Raw genomic sequence first — 27,009 nt, forward strand, 5'->3', positions numbered from 1 at the left:
AAAATCCCTCTATGGGATTTCAAAAAAAAAAAAAGTTAAATCAATTAAAAAAAATAAATAAAATAATGTTAAATAAAAAAAATAGTAAAAAAAATACACAGAAATACAAATTTTTTACAATAAATAAACTTTTTAAAAAACAAGTCCCATAAAGTACAACTCGTTCCACAAAAAACAAAGTCCCCTACAACTACGTCGTACAAAAAATAAAAAACTTATGATCGTCGGGATGCAAAGAGTCAAATATAAAAAAATTGTTCTGTCCTCAAGGCCAAAATTGGTGGTATCCCGAAGGGGTTAAAGGGTAACTAAAGGTTTGACATGTCATAGTGACATCAGAAGCTTTGATTAGTGGGGGTCTGAGCACTGTGACCCCCACGGGTCTAAGTGCTCGGACTTCCACCAATCAAAACGTCTGACTTGTAAGCTTTTTTCAAAATTGAATTACACTGTATCTTTAAATGTGTTTTCTTTGTCTTCTAATAATACATTTTCGTCTTCGTGCACAATATCTGGCCGGTTAGCTCAGTTGGTTAGAGCGTGGTGCTAATAACGCCAAGGTCGCGGGTTCGATCCCCGTACTGGCCAGCAATTTATTTTTTTTTATTTTATTTTACACTTTTGTTTGTTTTTCATTTAATTATCACTGTTTTCTTTCCCCCAGTGTTCATTTGAACACTTTAGCGTCACCGTAAACTCGTCACGTCTCTCATCAAACCCTTACATAACTCGGTAAATAGAAAATGCGCTGTGAGAATTGTCTCCCAACGGCTCCCGTACTGCTCCCTCCTCACACCGCCCCCTAATCCTGACCTTCCGCGGTCGGGGGGAGGTCCTGTCACTAAAAACGTGACTCCTTCCTCAACTGGAGCAGCAGCGTGCGACCGGGACACGGCGACAAAACCGTTCGGAAGAATTTGGCTAACGGTGACCGGTACGTCGACAAAACCTCCAACAAGATGGCGGCGCTGGGCTGCCCCGGCAACATGGCGGCGGTAGCGAGCGCAGTGGAGCCGATGGGGGAGTACGTACAGGTGGTGGTCGGGGAGGACGGTGACCCCAGCCAGGTGGTGGTGATGCAGGGGGGAGGCGGCGAGCTGCTCAGATCGGTGCAGGAGCTGACCCCGGAGATTCTGCAGAGCATCTCGCAGACTGACACCGTTTTCTACGTTCAGGCTGACGGCAGCCTGGTGCCCGGGGGGAGCCTGGAGGAGGTCCAGTCTGGGGTGAGGCTGGTGACTGGAGGGCACATGGCAGAGGCTGCCCACCACGGGGTGAGACTTGAAGAGACTGTCAAAACTGGCGGCCATGTAATGGAGGTCCAGTCCGCGGTGAACCTAGTAACCAGAGGCCAGGGGGTGGAGGATGCTCACCCCGGGGTCATGCTGGTACCTGGAGCCCAAATACAAGAGACCACCCACCCTGGGGTGAGCCTGGTCAGCGGAGGGCAGATGGTGGAGGCTGTCCAGTATGGGATGAGGTTATTAAATGGATGCCCGGTGCTGGAGGAGGAGGCTGTCCACTCCGGCATGGATGTCGTTTCTGATCTGGATGAGGAGGCTGCCTACCCGGACATGATGACCGCATTAAACCTCACGAAGGAGGCCGCCCGGGCTGAGACCGCAACACCCGAGGCCAGCCTCGTGCCCGCCCGGGCTGAGACCGCAACACCCGAGGCCAGCCTCGTGCCCGCCCGGGCTCCAGAGATGGCAACACATGACGTCATGCAAAGCCAACCATTGCCAGCTAACTCTACGGGCCCTAACCTGAAAGATGGGGCCCAGCAGGTGAGGACAGGAGATCAACATGTGGCCCTAAGTGATGGGGACACGGTCAGCAGAATCCTCAACCATAAGGTAACTCCTAGGATACAATGTATCAATGTAAGATTTAAAGGGGAACTCCCCCCGGAACTTTACAATGTCATTTCTGGTTGGAGTCTTTGGGTTGTTCCCCTTGGTGGCGTCCCGTGTGAAGACTGGCAGGGTACATCTTCCTCAGAGCATCCGGACGTGGCAGGAACTGGGTAGTCACCCTCAGAAACTCTGCCTGTCAGGTCGGCCCATCTACTCCACCAGTCGTTGTAATTGGGGATCACCAGTCAGTACAACTTTAGTGGTGTGTAAGAGGGTTACCAATCAAAACTGAATATTTTTTTTCACATTTTTTGGGTGAAGTTTTGTTTTTAGGGGGCACCTAAATGTTTTATATACAGATTTCTCCAACCTTCAGCATTCGGCCCCATGTTGTGGGTTGTAGTTTTGTAACAGCTGGAGAGCCACAGGTCAGGGGCCACTGATGTAAGATATAAGCTGGTGGCTGAGCGCCAATTGTATGCAGCACCGGCGTCTTCCGCCGGTATAGACCGCTACAGAGGTTAATAGGGTGAAATTCGCTGCAGCGTGATCTTTTAGTGAGTCCGAGTAGCCGTTTTGTCATTTCTAGTATACTTTGCTTTTAATTTCCTTGCAGTTTTCAAGATCTCTACTTGCTGTCAATGAAAAAAAACATTCTCAGTCACATGCAGTGGTTTTAAACCCTGTAAGGCCACGTTCACACACCGGTTTTGTCGTGTGTAAAAACTCGATGTGGATATGGCCGAGATTTCACGGAAGAAATCAAAAGCTGACCCTCGGATTTCTCCAGCGGTAAAAACTGGCGCGGTTCTGCACGCCACGTTCGATAGGGCTAATCTGCATGTGACGAATCGACGCTGTTTTTCACGTGGAATACGCCATGGAAACAAGCGTCCAGAAGTGACATGTTTGTGAAAAACGCCGCCTAGTATTTCAGAAACATATCACGTCCTGACACGGGTTCCACAGCCGATTCCACGCGAAAGGCCTTTTATATGTGGAATTCACGCAAATTCCGGTGATAAAAGGCCATTGAATTTTCCTCTGTGTGAACAAGGCCTAATACTTCTAACAGAAGGTGGTTTGCTACAATTGTATCCAGTGTAGGCATTCCGCTGGACTCCTGATTGATACATTTTACCTGCACTGATACATTGTAACAAATAGTCAGCTATGAGAAGTATTATATGAGCATAGCTGTCATATATATATTTTGTCACTGACATTATACGGATTGATGACTTGCAGTTTCTCTTATAAATGTTTTGCAGCAGGTAAAATCCATCCACGTTCAAGCACCCGTCCCCCAGACCAAGAAGAGCGCAGATCCAGGGGTGCTGAACCTAAGCGCAGTCCATATGAAATCCACCGGTCCCAGTCTTCTCGGCGCTCAGGTCGTGCAGATCAAGTCTCTGAGCGAATCCGGTCAGCCGCTGGTGGTCAACGCTTCGTCTCCCATCCAAATTCTGGTTCGGCAGGCTCAGCTCTCCGCGGCAAAGCCCAGGACTCAAGACGTCAACAAGAACGCCGGGGAACCCCTGGAGGAACACCGATCCTGCGTCGCTCACCCACAGAACGGCGCTCATGCATCATGTACGGCTGACCACGCACAAAAAAAGGGCCAAAAACGTAAAAAGCCCGTAAAGATTAAGACCCGCTCCGGACGCATATCTCGCCCTCCCAAACACAAAGCAAAAGACTACAAGTTTCTTAAAGTGGGCGACTTGATCCAAGGCAGTACTTCAGATTCAGGAGACTTCTCGGAGCTGAGTACGGATGAGGACGAAAAGGGCGCAAAAGAGAACCCACCATGTGACCTGCGGCCGCAAACCGTGAAAAACACGCTGTTCCAGTGTCAGACATGTGAAAAGTCCTATATGGGCAAAGGAGGCTTATCCCGCCACTACCGACTGTACCCGACTCACGGGCAGATGGAGCCTCCGTCTGTTTGTGATGCCAAGAAACATGGAGAAGCGGGTGCTGGGGGGCACTCGTTACCCAGTGAACCAAAGGTAAGGATGGCGACCTGCCCTGAGAAGGTTATACCAAGGTGACCATCAATATGGCTAAATTTTCTGCTGTCACTTTTGACATGTTTGGTCGGTGAGGGTCTGACTGTTGGGACCCCGGACAATGAGCGGCGAACGCCCCAGAATCGGGTCGTCCTACTTCTTAATACTAATACGTTATTTTTTTGTGTTTCAGAAACCTACCCCGAGACCCAGGAAGAGGCTGTTAGAGGACCCCCTGAACCCTTCCCAACCCAGTCTGCCAACCATGGTTAGAGATGGTCTTGAGTTTGTACCAGTAACAGCCGCGTGTCGTGGTCAGCAGCAGATGACGGGCAGGAGATTCGGACGACCCCGGAAAATACTGGCAATTGCTTCCTCTGAACAGAATGCACTGACAGCAAAAGAAGTATGTAAATAGTGTATATCCAGGCTCTTTCACAAATAAAACATGTACTGAGCTCCCTACAGACTGCCTGTCCCCGAAAAGGTGGAGCCACTGCACGTATATTACTTATCCTGTATTATACTCCAGAGCTGCACTCACTATTCTGCTGGTGGAGTCACTGTATACATACATTACATTACTTATCCTGTACTGATCCTGAGTTACATCCTGTATTATACTCCAGAGCTGCACTCACTATTCTGCTGGTGGAGTCACTGTGTACATACATTACATTACTTATCCTGTACTGATCCTGAGTTATATCCTGTATTATACTCCAGAGCTGCACTCACTATTCTGCTGGTGGAGTCACTGTGTACATACATTACATTACTTATCCTGTACTGATCCTGAGTTACATCCTGTATTATACTCCAGAGCTGCACTCACTATTCTGCTGGTGGAGTCACTGTGTACATACATTACTTATCCTGTACTGATCCTGAGTTATATTCTGTATTATACTCCAGAGCTGCACTCACTATTCTGCTGGTGGAGTCACTGTGTACATACATTACATTACTTATCCTGTACTGATCCTGAGTTACATCCTATGTTATACTCCAGAGCTGCACTCACTATTCTGCTGGTGGAGTCACTGTGTACATACATTACATTACTTATCCTGTACTGATCCTGAGTTACATCCTGTATTATACTCCAGAGCTGCACTCACTATTCTGCTGGTGGAGTCACTGTGTACATACATTACATTACTTATCCTGTACTGATCCTGAGTTACATCCTGTATTATACTCCAGAGCTGCACTCACTATTCTGCAGGCTTCGTTCTGTTTGGTGTAAACATCCTGGTATTTTCAGCTTCATTTTTATTTTTTTTTGCAGCTTATTCAGAAATGTGAAGTTGCAGATTTGAAGGATCACGTTGCACCATGTCTTTCCGAACGTCTTTCAGTCTATGACTTCTTACTTTTAAAGGTAGGTTCACTATATTTGGCGTAATATTAAACTGCAGCTTTTTTCTTTTCTGGAGAAGAATATTGTATGTCCCATGATGTAAAGGGGAAAAACGTCCTGACCCTACAAGGGCAGTTGAACAAAATAACATCACCCTTCCCCCCCTCCTTGTTAATTATAACTCTACCATCAGTCATGAGATAATAGTCTTGACCTTTTTGCCATCAGTTCTACCTGTGGTCGGGCACTCCTCTTACTGTAAAGAACCCTTTTCCTATATTAATGATGTCCCGTTAGTCCATTGTACGGTTCTTTCGGTAATTCTTTATATTAACCCCTTATGTATGTATAACTAATCTCTTTGTGACATTTTCGCTTAACCCTCTAATTCCCCACACGTTATGGGATCAGTTACTTGGATGGTGATCTGGTGATATTTCTCATCTGTGGATTATGTGTTGTAAAGGTCAAACAAGAAAACCCCGACGATCCTTTGTTTCCGCATCTGTATAAAGAGCTGGAGAAGCTGCACTCCATGCTCCGAATCTTGGCTCAAGAATATTTCAGTAATGGAGCTGCAGGAAAGACCCTTGAAGTAGCGGATTGTAAGGTGAGTTATGGGATAAGCCTCCACTTTACAAGGACTGTTCTATGTCCTGACTGGTTTACGTCTCATGCCTGTCTCCAGCATAAGGTGGAACTCTTTCAGCTTTTACCCAAAATTTCACATATTCCCCGCAGTAACTCCCCCAACCCGCACAGTGGGTTTTCCTATACAGACCACCGAGCTGTTTTGCAATCTTTACCCAAGATCTACTGTAGGGCAACCTGAAATCTCCAAATGGGTGGCAAACTTTTGGGAGGAGGTAGTGCAGGAGTCCTACTTTTTTTTATTACTGCTTGGTATTTTTGCTTAGATCGGAGGTTTCGTACAAACTAATGTATGTATGGGAATCACTTTGCAAATTTGTGCAGTGTGTTTTGTGTCCTCTAGGTGGCAGCATCACTGGGCGTTTCTGAAGAGATGATTGTAAAAGCCTCTCCTCCTACTACATCTCCTGCGACCGAGGAGCAGAAATTACAGTCAGAGGAAGAGAATGAAGTAAGAGCTTGCGGCGTCCCTAATAGTTAATTGTTCTTGTTATGATTTTCGGTTACTGACCAGTTTAATGTCCAATGTAATAGTGTTCAGTAGAAGAGCTGATGCCCCCATCTAAACGCCTAAGACTGGATGATCCAAAATGTGTGACCACAGAAAACGCTCCAGGCAGCCACGAAGCAGAACAGAGGGCAGGTAGGTTGGCAGAAAAAGTTGTATGAATTGTTGTATCATCTGCTGGTACATAGGGGGCAGTATTATAGTAGTTATATTCTTGTATATAGGGGACAGTATTATAGTAGTTATATTCTTGTATATAGGAGGCAGTATTATAGTAGTTATATTCTTGTATATAGGGGCAGTATTATAGTAGTTATATTCTTGTATATAGGAGCAGTATTATAGTAGTTATATTCTTGTATATAGGGGCAGTATTATAGTAGTTATATTCTTGTATATAGGAGACAGTATTATAGTAGTTATATTCTTGTATATAGGGGCAGTATTATAGTAGTTATATTCTTGTATATAGGGGCAGTATTATAGTAGTTATATTCTTGTATATAGCGGGCAGTATTATAGTAGTTATATTCTTGTATATAGGGGGCAGTATTATAGTAGTTATATTCTTGTATATAGGGGCAGTATTATTGTAGTTATATTCTTGTATATAGGGGCAGTATTATAGTAGTTATATTCTTGTATATAGGAGGCAGTATTATAGTAGTTATATTCTTGTATATAGGGGCAGTATTATAGTAGTTATATTCTTGTATATAGGAGCAGTATTATAGTAGTTATATTCTTGTATATAGGAGCAGTATTATAGTAGTTATATTCTTGTATATAGGGGCAGTATTATAGTAGTTATATTCTTGTATATAGGGGCAGTATTATAGTAGTTATATTCTTGTATATAGGGGGCAGTGTTATAGTAGTTATATTCTTGTATATAGGAGAGTATTATAGTAGTTATATTCTTGTATATAGGGGACAGTATTATAGTAGTTATATTCTTGTATATGGGGCAGTATTATAGTAGTTATATTCTTGTATATAGGAGCAGTATTATAGTAGTTATATTCTTGTATATAGGGGGCAGTATTATAGTAGTTATATTCTTGTATATAGGGGGCAGTATTATAGTAGTTATATTCTTGTATATAGGAGCAGTATTATAGTAGTTATATTCTTGTATATAGGGGGCAGTATTATAGTAGTTATATTCTTGTATATGGGGCAGTATTATAGTAGTTATATTCTTGTATATAGGGGCAGTATTATAGTAGTTATATTCTTGTATATAGGGGCAGTATTATAGTAGTTATATTCTTGCATATAGGAGCAGTATTATAGTAGTGATATTCTTGTATATAGGGGCAGTATTATAGTAGTTATATTCTTGTATATAGGGGGCAGTATTATAGTAGTTATATTCTTGTATATAGGAGCAGTATTATAGTAGTTATATTCTTGTATATAGGGGCAGTATTATAGTAGTTATATTCTTGTACATATGAGCAGTATTCTAGTAGTTATATTCTTGTATGTAGGGGCAGTATTATAGTAGTTATATTCTTGTATATAGGGGCAGTATTATAGTAGTTATATTCTTGTATATAGGCGGCAGTATTATAGTAGTTATATTCTTGTATATGGGGGCAGTATTATAGTAGTTATATTCTTGTATATGGGGGCAGTATTATAGTAGTTATATTCTTGTATATAGGAGCAGTATTATAGTAGTTATATTCTTGTATATAGGGGAAGTATTATAGTAGTTATATTCTTGTATATAGGGGCAGTATTATAGTAGTTATATTCTTGTATATAGGGGGCAGTATTATAGTAGTTATATTCTTGTATATAGGGGCAGTATTATAGTAGTTATATTCTTGTATATAGGAGCAGTATTCTAGTAGTTATATTCTTGTATATAGATGGAGTATTATAGTAGTTATATTCTTGTATATAGGAGCAGTATTATAGTAGTTAGTCTTGTATATAGGGGGCAGTATTATAGTAGTTATATTCTTGTATATAGGAGCAGTATTATAGTAGTTATATTCTTGTATATAGGAGCAGTATTATAGTAGTTATATTCTTGTATATAGGGGCAGTATTATAGTAGTTATATTCTTGTATATAGGAGCAGTATTATAGTAGTTATATTCTTGTATATAGGGGCAGTATTATAGTAGTTATATTCTTGTATATAGGGGCAGTATTATAGTAGATATATTCTTGTATATGGGGGCAATATTATAGTAGTTATATTCTTGTATATAGGAGCAGTATTATAGTAGTTATATTCTTGTATATAGGAGCAGTATTATAGTAGTTATATTCTTGTATATAGGAGGCCGTATTATAGTAGTTATATTCTTGTATATAGGAGCAGTATTATAGTAGTTATATTCTTGTATATAGGGGCAGTATTATAGTAGTTATATTCTTGTATATAGGGGCAGTATTATAGTAGTTATATTCTTGTATATAGGAGCAGTATTATAGTAGTTATATTCTTGTATATAGGGGCAGTATTATAGTAGTTATATTCTTGTATATAGGAGCAGTATTATAGTAGTTATATTCTTGTATATAGGAGCAGTATTATAGTAGTTATATTCTTGTATATGGGGGCAGTATTATAGTAGTTATATTCTTGTATATAGGAGCAGTATTATAGTAGTTATATTCTTGTATATGGGGGTAGTATTATAGTAGTTATATTCTAGTATATAGGGAGCAGTATTATAGTAGTTATATTCTTGTATATAGGGGCAGTATTATAGTAGTTATATTCTTGTATATATGGAGCAGTATTATAGTAGATATATTCTTGTATATGGGGGCAATATTATAGTAGTTATATTCTTGTATATAGGAGCAGTATTATAGTAGTTATATTCTTGTATATAGGGGGTAGTATTATAGTAGTTATATTCTTGTATATAGGGGCAGTATTATAGTAGTTATATTCTTGTATATAGGGGCAGTATTATAGTAGTTATATTCTTGTATATAGGAGGCAGTATTATAGTAGTTATATTCTTGTATATAGGGGCAGTATTATAGTAGTTATATTCTTGTATATAGGGGCAGTATTATAGTAGATATATTCTTGTATATATGGAGCAGTATTATAGTAGTTATATTCTTGTATATAGGGAGCAGTATTATAGTAGTTATATTCTTGTATATAGGGGCAGTATTATAGTAGATATATTCTTGTATATAGGGAGCAGTATTATAGTAGTTATATTCTTGTATATAGGCGCAGTAGTATAGTAGTTATATTCTTGTATATAGGAGCAGTAGTATAGTAGTTATATTCTTGTATATAGGCGCAGTAGTATAGTAGTTATATTCTTGTATATAGGGAGCAGTATTATAGTAGTTATATTCTTGTATATAGGCGCAGTAGTATAGTAGTTATATTCTTGTATATAGGGGGCAGTATTATAGTAGATATATTCTTGTATATAGGGGGCAGTATTATAGTAGATATATTCTTGTATATAGGGGGCAGTATTATAGTAGATATATTCTTGTATATAGGAGGCAGTATTATAGTAGATATATTCTTGTATATAGGGAGCAGTATTATAGTAGTTATATTCTTGTATATAGGGAGCAGTATTATAGTAGTTATATTCTTGTATATAGGGGCAGTATTATAGTAGATATATTCTTGTATATAGGGAGCAGTATTATAGTAGTTATATTCTTGTATATAGGCGCAGTAGTATAGTAGTTATATTCTTGTATATAGGAGCAGTAGTATAGTAGTTATATTCTTGTATATAGGCGCAGTAGTATAGTAGTTATATTCTTGTATATAGGGAGCAGTATTATAGTAGTTATATTCTTGTATATAGGCGCAGTAGTATAGTATATTCTTGTATATAGGCGCAGTAGTATAGTAGTTATATTCTTGTATATAGGGGGCAGTATTATAGTAGTTATATTCTTGTATATAGGAGCAGTATTATAGTAGTTATATTCTTGTATATAGGAGCAGTATTATAGTAGTTATATTCTTGTATATAGGCGCAGTATTATAGTAGTTATATTCTTGTATATAGGGGCAGTATTATAGTAAATTACAGACTTTATAGGTTTAATAACTAAAGCCGCTAGGTTTGCGTTTCTGTCTGAATGTAGAATTTAACCGTTCTTTATTTTGCACAGGTCGTATGTCCACGGGTGATCAGTTATCTTGTGGTAATGACACCAGCTCCGATGTTACAATTAATAATTGTACTGAACAAGTCATTGAAACCTCACACCCGAATGTAATGGAAGAAGAGGCGGCGGCGGTTCAGCTACACACAAGTCCTGATCCGGAGTCTCTCTCATGTGAGGTCGGACGCAGCGCAGGTTCTGCAGCCTCCGGTGACTCCACGCAGATCTGTGAACATCCAGAGGAAAATTCAAGTGATACAATTCAGATTGCAGTAATACAAGAGGGGACAGACGCGGAGGTTTCACCAGACAGCGCTACTGAGCAGCTTCCCTGTGCAGCGGCTTCTCTCGCTGACTCCGCCCTTCCTTCTGATGCTCCTCCCACCACCATGGCTGGAGAGACATGCAGTGAAAGCTTCCAAGGAGTAGACCCCTTAATCCCTCCAGACGCCGTTGCCGGTGACCAGTGCACACACGCTTTTGGCTTCCACCACGGACATGACCTGGTCTTCGTTCACAGTTCGGAGGAAACCTCGACGGGCGAAGCGGTGGTAATATATGACAGTACGGCGTCTCCTGCCGACGTGCCGCTGGACACGGTGGTGCCACTTGTGGAAATGAAGTAAATCCATTCATCTCACACTGAGGCGACTGATACTTTTCTGCTTTGTATGCGTGGATTTTTTTTTTTTTTTTTTTAAATAAATGTAGGATAATTCCTATATATATTCTTCTAAATTTGAAATTTTATAACTTATTTGTTTAAGCGTTTGTTTGAGTTTTTCTTTCTTTTTTTTTCTTTACTAAGCGACGATTTTCTGAAAAGTAGGATTTGCACTATTGTCCTATGACTGCATCAGTTCAGTGAACGGATCGGACGAGACGGTCATTAATGAGACCACAGCGGGGTCTACCGGATACTCTGTCAATCCTGAGCTTGGTAATTGTATAATGAAAAGTTCTGCAACTTTCTAATATACTTTGCATTTAAATTCTGCACCATTTTCACAATCTTGGCTTGCTGTCAGTGACTGGGAACATTCTAGTTTACATCCATAGGCTGAAAACCCATCCAGACCGAATATTTCTCACGGTTCAGTGTTGATTAGTTAAATCCAGTCCAGATAATCCTCTGTTGGCGGTCTTTGATGGTTTGCTACAATGTATCAGTGCAGGTAAAATGTTTCAACCTGGAGGGATTTTTTTTAAGGGCCTGTTCACATGGAGTTTTTTGCAGGCGGAAAATGGCTGTAAAAATCAGCTCCGTTTTTTTTTTAAGTGGTTTCTTCAACAGGAAAATAAAAAAATCGTGAGTGTTTTTTGCCAAAAAAACGCGTGGCCCGTTTTGTTCAGTCTGCCACTGATTTCATTGGGCTTTTTGAGGCGGAAAACGCCTTAAGATAGGGCATAACACTTCTCTTTCCCACGAGCGTTTTCTTCCTCTCGTGGGAAAAAACGCCTCCACCTCCCATTTAAAATGAATGGGATACAATTTCATCTGGTTTTTTTTCCGCGGCAAAAAACGCATCAAATCTCCGTGTGAACAGGGCCTTAGACTTTGCTCACAAAGGATTGATGCATTTATACCAAACTTGCAGCTGTGAAAAGTATTAGGTCTATACAGTAGTATTAATAAAAATGCCCCTATTCACTGACAGTAAGCAGTGATCTTGAAATTGTGCCAAACTGAAATGCAAAAAATGTGAAAGTTGTACAACTTTGTTTATAAAACCTGATGATAACATTTGTATGACCAGATTATATCCAAATAGTAAAGCCGGACATTAGATAAACCTCGGCTGACCCTACACATCCGACTATTGCACCGAGGGCAAATAAAAAAGTGCCCGACCCAAATAAGATCTTTTTTTATTTTCCTATACTTTTTTTTTTTTAGGATCCTTCTTGGGCAAAGGCCTAAATTAAAACCCTTCTGAACCGTGGAGCAATATCGCACATAGGCGTTTATTTGCAGGTGGGAATCTTAAAGGGCAGTTACTGCGGCTGCTATGGTGACAGTTCAGGAGGGGGGTATGGGGGAAGTCGGGAGGACTATTAGTATATGGGCCGCTTAGGATCATCATGCATCTGCCATAAGGGCCACAAGCCGAATCCTCCATATTTAGTGCCACGTGTAGAAGCGATCTGCAATTGTGACGGATTTCTGCACTTTATAGTTTCTGTAACCTCCTCCTCCTCCTCCTCCTGCTGCTTTTAAGACCAAGGGATAGTTGGTCAAAAAGTTTTTGCTAAAATATATAATAAAAAATGACCATCAGCAGGACCGGGAAATAACGTGTTATGTTGCATTAGACAATCAGCAGGATTATCATGCGGGTGCCTTGGCAGGGAACGGGTGTCGCTATTGATAATATGGGGTTGCCAAGTTTCGTCTTTTGGGCTCCTCCATAGGAATCCATTGTCACATGTCTTATGTCCGTAGTGAATGGCGGCCGTGCAAATGTTCCCCATTCACTTTTATCGGGGTGCAGCTCAAAGTGAGAGATCGAATCGCATGAAAGTAGCAAAACGCAATTGTCAGCGCCTGGGGACAAAGGTGACGTGATATATTGTGTGTGCGATAAAGAGACTAGATTGTGAGCTCCTGAGGTCCGGGATGATGGGAGTGATACTTTGTAGTGAGATGGGGAGTCTTTTTGTAGCACAGGACACTGCGTTTCTTTGGCTTCTTCCTTCCTTCACTGACAAATTGGGTAATAAGTTTATTAAACGGGGACTCCACTTTAAAATATTGAACGTTCAAATCTGACTTCTGTATTGTCGGTTTTTTATTTTGGAAATATCTGGAGTCACAAATGTTATACTCTAGTCACATCTAAGGCTGCATTCTGAATTCCGCTGGTCTCCTGTTCTCCAGGGCAGTGCATTGTGACTGTTACACACCTAAAGCTGTTGTTGGGTCATACAATTCTCTGCTGAGTGCCGGTTTCCTGCAGACTAATTCCGAATAACAATCAGAAGAATATTTGCTTTGGATGTTATTGTAGTTGAGCGGCTCTCCTCCTCCTCCCCCCCCCCCCCCCCCCCCCAGGGCAGATTTGTTGCAGAATGTTCTGCGACGTTCATTCATCTGAACAGGAATTCATGCACATGGGCAGAAAAAAAATGGAATAGAAGCTTCTGCAACAAATCTGCCGCATGTGAATGTACCCTTATCCTGGCCCTCCCCGCTCCATGATGAATTTTTTTAGGGAACGACTCCAGTGCGCCCCCACCCGAGTGAAAGCCATTATTTAAAGCGCATCTCTGTCCTGTCTAATAGCGGGGAGGGGGGACTTATCCACCCTAATAGGGGATGTAGGAAAAAAAGGGACACTTTTTAATCTGTACAAGAGTAATTAAAGCAAAGAATAATATAACTGGTTAATCCAGAAAGGCTGATAATCCGGCGCCTATCTCTTCCCATTGCTGCCGCCTTCCAATAATTTACCTGTTTTTGCGAAGTAAATCAGCATTTTATGTAGCTTTCAACAGAAATATTGTAAATTGTAGATTTTCTGATACTAAGCGCTTTTCTAGTATATATATTTTTAAATTTCAGCGCCGCAGCTTCTGTTTTCCACCGTACATGGAAGCTGCAGAACGACACTAGGCCGAATCCATCAGTGAGTTGGTCTGACATCTAACCCTGATCCTGAAAATCTCTTGCTCAATTCAGATTTGATTGGTATTCGGGTTAGCTGAAGCGTCAGGAGCCACGGTCATTGGGCTTTGTTCACACGCTTAACAAAAAACGGCTGAAAACACGGAGCTGTATTCAAGGGAAAACCGCTTCTGATTTTCAGCCGTTTTTTAAGCAACTCGCGTTTTTTACGGCCGTTCTTGGAGCTGTTTTTCCATAGAGTCAATGATAAACGGCTCAAGAAGTGACATGCACTTCTTTTTACGGGGTGTTTTTACGTGCTGTTTTTGAAAATGAGTTGTAAAAAAAACGCCGTATTTACCATTGAAATCAATGAGCAGATGATTGTAGGCGTTCTGCTTCCGATTTTTCAGCCTTTTTTCGTGACGTTTACAGCTGAAAATAGCCCGTGTGAACATAGCCTTACGGCGTCGTTCTGCAGCTTCTATGTACAGTGGATACATAGAAGCTGCAGTGCTGAAACAAAAATATTTTTTTTAAATGTATATTGCTTAGCATCACAAAATACATACATTTTATTAAAGAAATGGCTTCTATAGCCTTTGTAGAAATATTACACACGTCACTGTAAGGAAGAAGGTGCCAGCTTGTGATATTTGTAGGTTAACAAAATGTAACTTCCATTTGCTGCATAATAAAAGCTTTTCCTTAATGAAGCCTGTGTCCTATATACCGCGTGATATTATTATACAGTACGTGATCCCGGTCTCAAACAAGTCATTTAAGGGTTAACCGCGCAGTCTGGACCATGCATTCTGTACTCCATACGGTAGGGACTTGAGGTGAGGACGTTTTCTTCCGATCTGGCGTTGGTGCTTCGCCGGCAATTATGATAGATTAGGTGAATCGATTTTGCTAGGTGTGAGGTTGGCATTTATGGAATTTATAGGGTGTGTATACTTCTGCAACCATTATTTTCACGCTTCTAGAATGAAGCAATTTTGCGTATACAGCTCCTATGCAGACCTATGTGTCTTCATGGTTACAGACTACAAAACAAATCCTCTGTAGCCTGAGCCTGCAGTAGTCTCTTCTTGATCACCCACAGACTAGAATCGTACTCCACAGAATTAGTCTATAGCCTGCAACCATGGAGACACACAGGTCTGCAAAGGAGCTGTACACAAAAAAACGGTAGATGTTTTACGAAGACTATTTGCAACGTTTTTATATATGAATGACAACAACAACAACAAAAAAAAATGTTGCAAAAGTTTACACACCCTTAAAGTTTTTTACCTGGTGACTTTAGTGGGGTAAAATGTGATGCAAAAAGTTCACCACCACCATTGCGGCTTAAAGGGTCCGGTGCCCAGTCTCCAGCAGCATGCTCTCCAATAACACTTTAATACCGGCATCGATGTAGGGCTGATATAACCAGCAGGACAGATAGACCATTAACAAGTCCTGGTCTGAGGTGTGCGCTACTTCTCCAACAATCGTCTTTTTGAGGAAGATTTCTTTTTTATACATTTCTGACATCTTTAAGGAGGTTTCGTCTGCAAAATAACAAGCCAGTAAAAGTTGTTTTAGAAGTATTGATCGGTGCGGTCTGAAAGGTGCAGAAAACCTTTGGCTGTGATCGGCGCTTCTCGTTACGCTGAAGACCAACTCATAGACTGCCTACGAGAGCTGGCTGCAGGCTGGCGGTGCAGCTCACAGCCATAGAGCTAAAGAAAAAAGTTCTGCTTGCCTGCAGTCACCACTAGGGGGAGCTCACTACGTATAGACTACTGCAGCTCCTATTGACCTTAATAATAAAGTGGTGTGTCTGAAGGGAAGCAGAGGATTTGCAAATTTGTATGAGGAAAATGTATTGAAATGAATAAGCAGACCGACGTTGGATATATTGTGTGTCAGTATGTGACACGGCGGCAGGGAATATGCCATAACATTATCAGCAGTGAGGGTCTGATTGCTGGCACTCCTGCCAATCACCAAGGTCCCTTCAGTTCATTCCCTGCATGGCGGCACTACCCACGCGGACAGCGCTGTGTTGTAGTTCCCTCCACACCAACGCTCCCGGCCACCCAGGGACCTACAACACAGTGCCGTCCACTTGGGAGCGCCTCCGTAATATTTTAAAGGCACGACCACGCTTTGCCAGCGCAGCAGCTTCTCCATTGTGAGTATCGGTGGGGGTCACGGATGTCTGAGACCTGTAAGTGATGGCATATCCTAGAGATATGAGTAAGGGCTCATGCACACGACCGTAGTGGTGTGCACAGCCCGTGATTTGCGGCTCGGATGGCTGCGGAATGTCACCCGCAAATTACGGGCCGTTTACATTCAATTCTGTGAGCCAGGCTACCTGGCAATGCACAAACCGTGGAGGTCGTGTGCATGGGCCTATCGAAATGAATGGGACCGCAATTCACCCGCAGATTTGTGCGTGAATTGCGGCCGCAAAAAACACGCTCGTGTGCATGAGGCCTAAGAGGGCTGGAAAAAAAACCTTAATTGAATGCTTCCTTGGGGGGGGGGAAAAAAGTGTTCAAAGGGGGAGGGGGACTGAGCTGTAATGATATGAATCCTCAATAAAAATAATGACTCACAGAATAGCGTTGTAGGCCACGTATGGAAGTGTATCGGTCTGGAATTTTCGCCACTGCGCTGATAAGCTTCCAGATCGCACACGCCTTTGAACGTCGATGTCAACTTCTCCATTTTCAGCTGGATTTGTTCCTTTGTGGGATGACAAAAAGCAAACAACAAATCACGATCACAGCGGGCAAAACCGAAGGGAAAGAGCGTTTGCGAGAAGTCACCAACCATTTTCTCCATCAGGTCCAGTAGCTCGGAGCACAATCTTTCCAGTTCTTCTTTATCCTCGTCTGTATTCTCCTGAGCGGACGCCGCGTCATCTAATAACATCTTCTCATGTGATCTGGGAAAGGAAAAAGTTGTCCAAGTTGTGAATTGTACTTTAAAGGGGAACACCACCATTAGTTCTATTGGCGAGTATCATAGATATTACAGGGGTTGTCTCATTAAGACCATGCCTGTCCATAAGCCCCCGCCCCTCAGGACCCCCATATGATCCAGAAAGAAGAGCTGATATGGCCGCCATGTGATACAACATTTCCCGTGCAATGGCTGCTGTAGGCGAAATGCGTGGCTTCCCCCAGCAAAACCAGCTATTTGCTTGGAGCCGGACCCATGGCGATCCGCTCCTTTCTGAAAGGAGTTGCTCATGATGACACGCACCCTGAGTGCACCTTGAACAATATGTTTTCCCCCTAGTGGTGTAAACAGGCAGACACATTTCTATGGAGCCTGGGTGACTTTGTGACTAAACAGCTGCTAAAAATGGCTGCTGTCATTTATCTTCTTTCCACATACTCATGACAGGTAATCTGCCTTCTCTAACTATCAATCATTTAATATAGGAACCGTGTATGGGAGTCCTGCTCTCCACCGGAGGTTGTCAATAATACCGGCCCATTCGCTGGAAAAGTGGGGGCTCCATCAGCTGGACCCCCGTCACGACAATCCACATATTATAACATTTGTAGCAGCGCGCACAACACTTACAGGACACGTATTTTAAGGTTGACGATCTTGCCGGCCGCACTGAACGCGGTGTCGTTGCAGCCCTCCCACTTCAGCATCAGGTTGTGCCAATCCGCAGCGTTGTCTTTGATCTTCCTCGCACTGCCCGTCAACCCCGACTTTTTAGGGGTAACAGAGCCGGTGGATTTACCTGCACAGCAAAAGGCATGATAATAATAATGACATATAATACTCCACATATTGTCACGTTATTGCTGCATCCCTAGGAGTTCTCTATTTTTGTTTGCAGTGCTCATAAGGGAGACCCCAAGGTCACAGAGAGGTAACCCCACAATCTTACTGCGACTCACGTGACGGAATCTAAAGGAACGCTGGTGTTTTATATTATCTCTATCTAACAACTCTAGATCTCTATTAGTTTAGGGGTCTGGTCTGGGGTCTGTATTAGTTTAGGGGTCTGGTCTGGGGTCTGTATTAGTTTAGGGGTCTGGTCTGGGGTCTGTATTAGTTTAGGGGTCTGGTCTGGGGTCTGTATTAGTTTAGGGGTCTGGTCTGGGGTCTGTATTAGTTTAGGGGTCTGGTCTGGGGTCTGCATTGGTTTAGGGGTCTGATCTGGGGTCTGTATTAGTTTAGAGGTCTGGTCCGGGGTCTGTATTAGTTTAGAGGTCTGATCCGGGGTTTCTATTAGTTTAGGGGTCTGTATTAGTTTAGGGGTCAGGGGTCTGTATTAGTTTAGGAGGTCTGGTCTGGGGTCTATTAGTTTAGGGTCTGGTCTGGGGTCTATATTAGTTTAGGGGGTCTGGTCTGGGGTCTATATTAGTTTAGGGGTCTGGTCTGGGGTCTATTAGTTTAGGATCTGGTCTGGGGTCTATATTAGTTTAAGTGTCTGGTCTGGGGTCTCTATTAGTTTAGGGGTCTGGTCTGGGGTCTGCATTGGTTTAGGGGTCTGATCTGGGGTCTGTATTAGTTTAGAGGTCTGATCCGGGGTCTGTATTAGTTTAGGGGGTCTGGGGTCTGTATTAGTTTAGGGGTCAGGGGTCTGTATTAGTTTAGAGGTCTGGGGTCTGTATTAGTTTAGGAGGTCTAGTCTGGGGTCTATATTAGTTTAAGTGTCTGGTCTGGGGTCTGTATTAGTTTAGGGGTCTGGTCTGGGGTCTATTAGTTTAGGGTCTGGTCTGGGGTCTATATTAGTTTAAGTGTCTGGTCTGGGGTCTCTTAGTTTAGGGGTCTGGTCTGAGGTTTGTATTAGTTTAGGGGTCTGATCCGGGGTCTGTATTAGTTTAGAGGTCTGGGGTCTGTATTAGTTGGGGGTCTGGTCTGGGGTCTATATTAGTTTAGGGGTCTGGTGACTATTAGTTTAGTGTCTGGTCTGGGGTCTGTATTAGTTTAGGGGGTCTGGTCTGGGGTCTATATTAGTTTAGGGGTCTGGTCTGGGGTCTGTATTAGTTTAGGGGTCTGGTCTGGGGTCTGTATTAGTTTAGGGGTCTGGTGTCTGTATTAGTTTAGGGGTTTGGACTGGGGTCTGTATTAGTTTAGGGGGTTGGGTCTGGGGTCTATATTAGTTTGGGGGTCTGGTCTGGGGTCTGTATTAGTTTAGGGGTCAGGTGTCTGTATTAGTTTAGGGGTTTGGTCTGGGGTCTGTATTAGTTTAGGGGGTCGGGTCTGGGGTCTGCATTAGTTTAGGGGGACAGGTCTGGGGTCTATTAGTTTAGGGGGACAGGTCTGGGGTATGTATTAGTTAGGGGGACTGGTCTGGGGTCAGTATTAGTTAGGGGGACTGGTCTGGGGTCAGTATTAGTTTAGGGGGTCTGGTCTGGGGTCTGTATTAGTTTAGGGGGTCTGGTCTGGGGTCTATTAGTTTAGGAGCACGGGTCTGTATTCGTTTAGAGGTCTGGTCTGGGGTCTCTATTAGTTTAGAGGGTCTGGTCTGGAGTCTATTAGTTTAGGGGTCTGGTCTGGGGTCTTTATTAGTTTAGGGTGTCTGTATTTAGGGGTCTCCACATAACTGCCACACAGAATATTGCGTTGTTTTTTTCCCGTTATAGGAGTGAATAGTGACAACTTGTGTACAGGGTCGCGGAATACGTTGGAACTACATCAGTAACACAAATAGGTGAAAACAAGGGACCAGCTCTACAAATCGTGTGTTTCTAAAAATTGGTTCAATGAAGCACTTGCCTATAGCAACCAATCAGATTCCAGCTTTCGTTTCTTACTGGAAAAAATGAAAGCACTAACCTGATTGGTTGCTATAGGCAACTGCTCCCCCTTTTCCTTTGCACCAATTTAAATCACTCTCCCCAGCCGCATCGAAATAAATAAATAAAAACTACAGATGATCACGCGCAGTCACTGGATATTGAGCAGAACCACAACAACAAACAAGCACGTCTTAAAAAAAAAACTATTTACAAGTAAAGAAGTACTACTACAAGTCCCAGCATGCCTCGAGACCTGGAATCACTCACTTTCCATCCTGCCGGCATTTCAGTAGTCCGTGACAGAACACGTGACCCTCCACGGACACATTTACTTCCTATTTCCGTTTAGAAGCGGAAGTGCCGTGACGGCGATGGAGAGGCCTGTGATTGGTCGGCTGTATTCGGTGTTTTGGTTGTCTGGCAGGGGGCTGTATTTTAGCTGCGTCAGGGGCGGCGGAGCTGTGTGAGGGGAGACAGGTGGCGGGGGAGACAGGTGGCGGGGGAGCCCCGGGAGGAGACACCGAGAGCCGCCACCTGAAGCAGGTGAGAGGGGGCATCACATAGACATGGTGCTGGTGTATGTCTGTTATGTGAGTGTATACAGTCAACTACAACTCCCAGCATGCCCTGGCAGCCAAATCCCTTATTATTCCAACCAAGGGCTGCCGGGGCGTGCTGGGAATTGTAGTTTTACAACAGCTGGAGTGCCGCAGGTTGCTGACCCATCCATTATGTGTCTATAGAGAGAGTATGAGGCAGTGGCTATGTATGGTATGGTCTCTCTCCATCTAAGTGTGTGTGTGTGTGTATATATATATATATATATATATATTAATTTTTTTTAAAGGAATTTTCCATATTTTAAGAATCGCATTCTACTGGCTAACTGACCTGTCCTGGCGCCGCTGATCTTGGCCAGTCCTTGCTCTTTGTTTAGTGATGAAGTAATGTACAATGTCACAGTGGCGACCGCTTGCTGCCCTCTATGGTGACCGTTCATCTGTACAGCAGCATTTGTCCGCCACAGTCACGTGATGTCAGTCTGGACGTCAGGTCATCACATTTTATGTATTCAAATGTCACAATGGGGACGTTGGTTGTTAAAGGGCCACACGATGAGATATCTGCAATGATGAGGATGATTTCCTCCTGTTAGGAGTTGCTGGTCAGGTTGTTCACTCTTATCATTGCGTCGGTGGCCATTGGGATTGTCCAGTATAGAGAACCCATTTCCATACATTCTATTAGGAAATTCTGAGATAATAGAGGGAGGTCCTCTTTTCAGGACCCTCATCTCTTCGAATGGAGAGCGGTTACATAGAGCGTCTCTGGAGGACCTGCCCTTCCTGTATTACACAGACAACACATTGATATGAATGGACACTGTGTAATACTTAATTTCCCCTGTGGTGTCACTGCAGAGAAACTGAACACTTACTGCCAGATATCCCAACAGATCACTACTGATCGCTGAGGGTCTGATTGAGACAACCGAGCGCACCCCTTTAATTAAAAAATGTATATTTATAACCGCATTACCAGTGATTTTTCTTCAGTCCCTTCAGTTCTGGAGTTTTCTTCCTGGTGCAATAATGTTTCATCCATAGTGACGTTCTGTGGGAGTAATTTGTACGTAATTGCGACATCATTATAAACAACGTGTCAACGTCAGGTAGGAAACAAGGAAGCCAGAAGCGCAGGATCTATATATATCTATCTATCTATCCCGCAGCACTCCGATGTAGTTTATTCAGTCACCGCAGCCGCAACGTTTCCGTCCTGCTATGGGACGTTTTTCAAGCATTGTGATACTTTATTCTGCACATGTTGTTGTTGTGTCATTACCAGAACGAGTGATCATTAAAAATGTGCAATCAGATCTAGTACACAAATACATAACAAAAACCATCCAGTGTAATAATATATTTACGTGCCAGTGGTAATTATACAATGTCGACCATATAAATAAACATAATAACCAGCGTATATAAAGCTTGATTCGCACTCAATCAAAGATGCTACAATGTGTGCGGGGCCGGGAATACGGGAGCAACGACCAATCCGGAGACATGAATGTAAATCTGTGATTAGAAACATACGTCCGGTATCCACGTGGTGTCAAGTAACCCGGCGTCCTCCACGTGAAACCGCCCGCTCAAGCCGGAAGTTGACCGTTGCAACCAAGCGAAGCGAAAGTATCACTGGCGCACCCGGAGGCTTTATAGAGCCTCATTATACCATACGATGTGTGAACCAATCCAAGAGGACAGCGCAGAGAAGATCTATACGGGGTCACGTTCATAGTGTCTGTAATGTCCGTTTGATAACACGCTGTATACGGGAGGACAATCGTCCTAATATATTAATATGACCCCGTATCAAAAAGGGAGAAGACACGCAATAGATCAGAGTTACGACATGACTATCAATATATATTAGCAGAATGTTTCTAATTGCTCCACACACAGGCTCTAGGACCCAGATTCGCCCTTCCGTGAACATTGGGGTCTCGGGTCAAGGTCCGTGCGCCCCTCTTACACCTTTCGTGAACAGGGATTGCTCCACGAGAAACCTTCAAATAGTGTATGGGACCAAAACAATGGCGGGACATAAGCCTGAAGGCAGTATAGCCCCCGCCGCACACGGAGAAGAATAAGAGAACAATTATTGTATTATTTGCAGTTTAACCCTTTAAAGGTGGGGTATAAATAGAAAACACCGAGTACAATCCAACAGACACAACTCAATGCCCTTATTCCACAGGTCCGGTGTATATAGTAAACCCAATCATGGTGGGTGGTCCGAGTTTTCTGCAACGAGGGAAAGATAACAAATGTAAGTCATGTATCACATACACACGCAAATATAACCATGTGTATATAGAAGTGCAACGAAGAGGACAAGAACAGAGGGGAACCTATAGGTAAAGAACGGTCAGATCAGGGGTCTCGCCACATTAAACTCAACATTAAGACCCTTCCGTCTTAGAGAGTCCAATAAAAAAATCCCTTTAAGTTCCCACTTGTGCAGTAACTTCTGCCGATCGCCTCTCGTGCAGGGAGATGTTCAAGAATCAGATCCCTCTGTGTGTCCCAAATCAGGAAAATGTTGAGCCGCCGGTAGGTCGCGGTTTTCCTTTCAATGTGGAATTGCACCTTCTGACCTTGGGCCAATATGACAAAAATCATACGATCCCACGTGGGAGGAGGTCCCGGGCAGGACCAGCGATGTATATGCACCGTGATGAATTTCGTTCAAAGTACCAACAACTTTCCAGTAAATCTGCTCTGGAGGTCATTTTGTTAGACGTGGATTTAACACCAAAGAGACTGGCACGTAAATATATTATTGTACTGGATGGTTTTTGTTTTGTATTTGTGTACTAGATCTGATTGCACATTTTTAATGACCACTCGTTCAGGTAATGACACAACAACATGTGCAGAATATAAAGTATCACAATGCTTGAAAACGTCCCATAGTAGGACGGAAAAGTTGCGGCTGCGGTGACTGAATAAACGACATCGGAGTGCTGCGTGATTTCTTCTATATTTATCTACAATCCTTAGATCAGGATAACCCGTCTGCACCCGTTACCATCGTGGATTTGGACATTGTGTATCAGCTCAGTCTGTGATCTCTCGTCTTCTCCGCCCGTTGAGCGTTTACTGCAGCCATTGAGATTTTCATTAGTGTAATGGAGTCTCTCGGTAAGTGACAGATTTAGGGTATGTTCACACGCACTAATTACGGACGTAATTCGGGCGTTTTTGCCCCGAATTACGTCCGAAAATAGCGCCTCAATAGCGCTGACAAACACCTGCCCATTGAAAGCAATGGGCAGACGTTGTCTGTTCATACGAGGCGTAAGTTACGCGCCGCTGTCAAATGACGGCGCGTAAATAGACGCCCGCGTCAATGAAGTGACCTGTCACTTTGGGCGTAATTGGAGCCGTTATTCATTGACTCCAATGAATAGCAGCGCTAATTACGTCCGTAATTGACGCGGCTTTCAAGCGCCTGCACATGCCGTTACGGCTGAAATTACGGGGATGTTTTCAGGCTGAAACATCCCCGTAATTTCAGCCGTTACGGACGCCCTCGTGTGAACATACCCTTATAGAAGACGCAGTCAGTAACGCTTAATAATCTGGTTGTGTATCTCAACCAGAAGTGTGGATGGAGGCGCCGCTGACCGTACGATGGGCGATTTGACATACGTTTATTAACAGACAAATTAATAATGGCTACGCGTTTCCATATCGGATTGGTATCTTGAGACCACCTGAAGCCGCGGTCACAAATTCAATCAGATTTGACAGGAGGAACATCTGTCAAAATGACCGATCTCTGACCGACCCCTTTCTTAGTCAGTGATTCCTTCCTTCCGGCGGCGTTGGTATCTGCGTCATGACTTCCGTTATAAGTGGAAGGCACGGCACCGGTATGAATCGAGCCGATGATCCGTGACTCCAGTTAAGCTGCATTGTCTATCGGGGTCTAAAATCTGCTTCCCTGTTTTCTCTATCCTAACCCATGCTTTACACTGCAGCACTGCTTGTCCAGATTGGTCAGTGACGCAGCTACGCAGTCACAATATTACGACACATGCGTAGAAGATAGAAAGCAAAAATGTGGCCCCGTTGATACAGAATATATCGTTTATATGACTATTGGTACTTCTAGAGCAAAGTTGAGTCCATGTCAATCAGATTTTCTTTATTTATTTTTTGTGCCCTTCGTCCGCCCCTTCCTGCCGTGTCGTGGCTGCAGCTCTGTGATCTGTGGGAGAATAGCGGCTTTGTTGCGGGCAGCTGTGCGACGTTTATCGTATTCTACAACAATGGACCAATGTCTGATGAGACTTCACAGGGAGACGGGGAGGGGGTTCTGTCCATTGTCCCGGGGTCTGTAATTGGAGGACCGTTTTCTGGGGTAATGGATGGTTTCCTATACAATGACTGGTCTTATATTCTTTTCTTAGTACAATCGTCCATTGTGTTGGGTTCTGTATATTGATCCGGTCTAATAGTCACAACTTTTATAGGTTTCATTCATTTTTTTTTTTTATTTTTTTTTAGAAATCCAGTTGTCCTCTAACTTTTAGGGTGTATGTATGTGACGGTGCTGTGTGCCCGGACCCTTTATGGTGGCACACGGAGTCCCTATTGAGCCGCTGTATATCAAGACACCATCTTCTTACGTATATAATATGGAGCCTATAGCTGCAGTCCTATGAGCGACAGGTTTCACATCTGGCGTCCGATTTCTATTATTGTCTACGATCGTTTTTTTATTTTTAGCGCTCTGATTTTGCCGATATAAGGCCTAATGCATACGACTGTTTTTCACGGACAGCACACGGACTTATTAATTTATATGGCTCCATGCACACGATCCATGTGGGGGCCCCAAAATCTCAGGACATGCCATTTTACGGTCCATATTTGCGCCACGGACTCACCCCTCGTGCGGATCCGTGAATACTGATGACCCTCGGATGCACTACAATGGGAGTTTTTTGTTGTTGTGGACAAATGGACCACAGACCACGGATGTTTGTTTCGCCACGATCGTATACGTTAGGCCTTACACATGTGTAGGATATTGGAGAATATAAGATAAAGGATGACGTGCGTTTAGTGAAATGTTGTTGCTTTTTTTTTTTTTGTGGTTTGCAAAAAAACTCCCCAGTAGGAAAAACCATTACTCTGGGGGGTTTGAAACCCCATGACAAAATAGGAGGTGCGAAAATATCAAATACAGGATATGAAAGCGCAAAATAAAAAACCTACATTCAACCGAAGCAAATGTGGCGAGTATTATCTCAGCGGGAAAACTCCTTTAACCCCTTCCTGCTGCAGCCATTCACGCGGTTCATTTTTTTTACGCCGTTCACCGTGCGGACGAAATGATATATTGTAACAGTTCAGACTTTTACGGACGCAGCGATACCAGTTATGTTAATTTTTTAATTTTTTAGCTTTTAATTTTGTTCTTTTTTCTTAAACTTTTTTTATTTTACAGGTTTTTTTTTTTTTTTTTTGTTTTTTTTTTAAATGTCACCCTAGGGGACTTGAACCAGCGATCGCTTGAACAATAATGTAGTGCAGGATATCGTGATTCTGACCGTCTCCTATGAAGCCCTCCACCTAGCCATGCCAACCAACCCACCCCATATCTCACCGCGGGGGGTGGTCGTTGGAACGTTACAGGGGGTCACCTGTGGTTGATTCGCTATAATAGTGGACTATAATTTGTAGGTCTTTTTATCAGCTTTATTTCTTCTGCTTTTCCTCTTTGTTTCCAGGTTCTTTCCTCCGGTGATGGATTGATTTACCCGCACGCTCACACATGAGACCGAAAGCCATGGCCGCTCTGCCGGGAACTGTAACCTTTAAGGAGTTCTGCCCCTTGTACTCCATTCTCAACGCCATCCCGGCTAAAGTCCAAAAGGGTTTCCGGTCCCTCATTGTTTATCTCACAGCGATTGACGTCAATGGCGATTACGTTTCTATTGGCAGCAGCATCGGGATGTTGTATCTGTACTGCCGGCACACCAATCAGATGAAGAAGTATAACTTAGAAGTAAGTGCTCCAACCACGAGCAGCGTCTGTAGAGGATGGGAGCCGCAGCCAGATCAGGAGTAGGGAGCGTTCACACTGCGCTGTCCGCTTCTTATAATTGTCTAAATGAGAGCAGATCCCGTCAGATTAAGGGTGTGTTCACACGGGGCGGACTTTCTGCAACGGATTTCATTGTGTAAAATCCACAGAGTGTTACAGTAGCAGCAAAGTGGAAGAGATTTGAATAAATTTCATCCACACTCTGCGGAAAAAAGTATTGACTTTTCTATTCCATTATTAAAGTATTCAGACCGTGGACCTATATGGTGTATCCGTGCAATGCGTCATAAATGACTGGTAGGTGGGGGTCCCATCTACTGGGAGAACGGGGTTTCCGTGACCCGTCAAGCACTACATTTGATGTTTTCTAAAAATAAAAAATTAAATGTTTTTAGCGATCGTAGACGGCGCCCTCTGTGTGCCATGATCAGCCAATCAGTGAATGTCTATGGCCTCAGGAGCACGCTTGTCATATGGGATTATGGG

General features: G+C 43.1%; 3 protein-coding genes and 1 non-coding gene across 5 annotated transcripts in view; 3 read left to right on the forward strand and 1 right to left on the reverse strand.

Moving 5' to 3' along the window:
• Nucleotides 1-514: 514 nt before the first annotated feature.
• TRNAI-AAU (transfer RNA isoleucine (anticodon AAU)) lies at nucleotides 515-588 on the forward strand. Its single transcript has one exon. It is a non-coding gene; the product is annotated as a tRNA-Ile (tRNA).
• On the forward strand, nucleotides 570-14,838 carry ZNF839 (zinc finger protein 839). Of its 2 annotated transcripts, none has more exons than XM_075844256.1 (8): nucleotides 570-1,856; nucleotides 3,128-3,868; nucleotides 4,062-4,274; nucleotides 5,160-5,252; nucleotides 5,698-5,841; nucleotides 6,226-6,333; nucleotides 6,417-6,525; nucleotides 10,525-14,838. In XM_075844256.1, the coding sequence occupies exons 1-8, from the start codon at nucleotides 960-962 to the stop codon at nucleotides 11,142-11,144; spliced, it is 2,925 nt and encodes a 974-aa protein (XP_075700371.1). In that variant the 5' UTR covers nucleotides 570-959; the 3' UTR covers nucleotides 11,145-14,838. The 2 variants fall into 2 exon arrangements, with proteins under 2 accessions (XP_075700371.1, XP_075700372.1); XM_075844257.1 differs by having other exon boundaries at nucleotides 570-1,787.
• On the reverse strand, nucleotides 13,570-20,463 carry CINP (cyclin dependent kinase 2 interacting protein). The gene is made up of 5 exons (XM_075844258.1): nucleotides 20,164-20,463; nucleotides 17,717-17,885; nucleotides 16,955-17,069; nucleotides 16,738-16,867; nucleotides 13,570-15,681 (listed from the first exon to the last, which is right to left on the reverse strand). Exons 1-5 carry the CDS (start codon nucleotides 20,168-20,170, stop codon nucleotides 15,479-15,481), a joined length of 624 nt encoding a protein of 207 aa, XP_075700373.1. The 5' UTR covers nucleotides 20,171-20,463; the 3' UTR covers nucleotides 13,570-15,478.
• The window catches only part of TECPR2 (tectonin beta-propeller repeat containing 2), a 29,864-nt gene continuing 23,113 nt past the window's right edge, over nucleotides 20,259-27,009 (forward strand). Inside the window, exons 1-2 of the mRNA XM_075844255.1 lie at nucleotides 20,259-20,439; nucleotides 26,207-26,484. Coding sequence (XP_075700370.1) covers nucleotides 26,251-26,484 — 234 coding nt within the window. The 5' untranslated portion in view covers nucleotides 20,259-20,439; nucleotides 26,207-26,250. The remainder of the gene's footprint in view (nucleotides 20,440-26,206; nucleotides 26,485-27,009) is intronic.

The sequence above is a fragment of the Rhinoderma darwinii genome, chromosome 12, assembly GCF_050947455.1.
Source record: "Rhinoderma darwinii isolate aRhiDar2 chromosome 12, aRhiDar2.hap1, whole genome shotgun sequence".
Taxonomy (NCBI): Eukaryota; Metazoa; Chordata; class Amphibia; order Anura; family Rhinodermatidae; genus Rhinoderma; species Rhinoderma darwinii.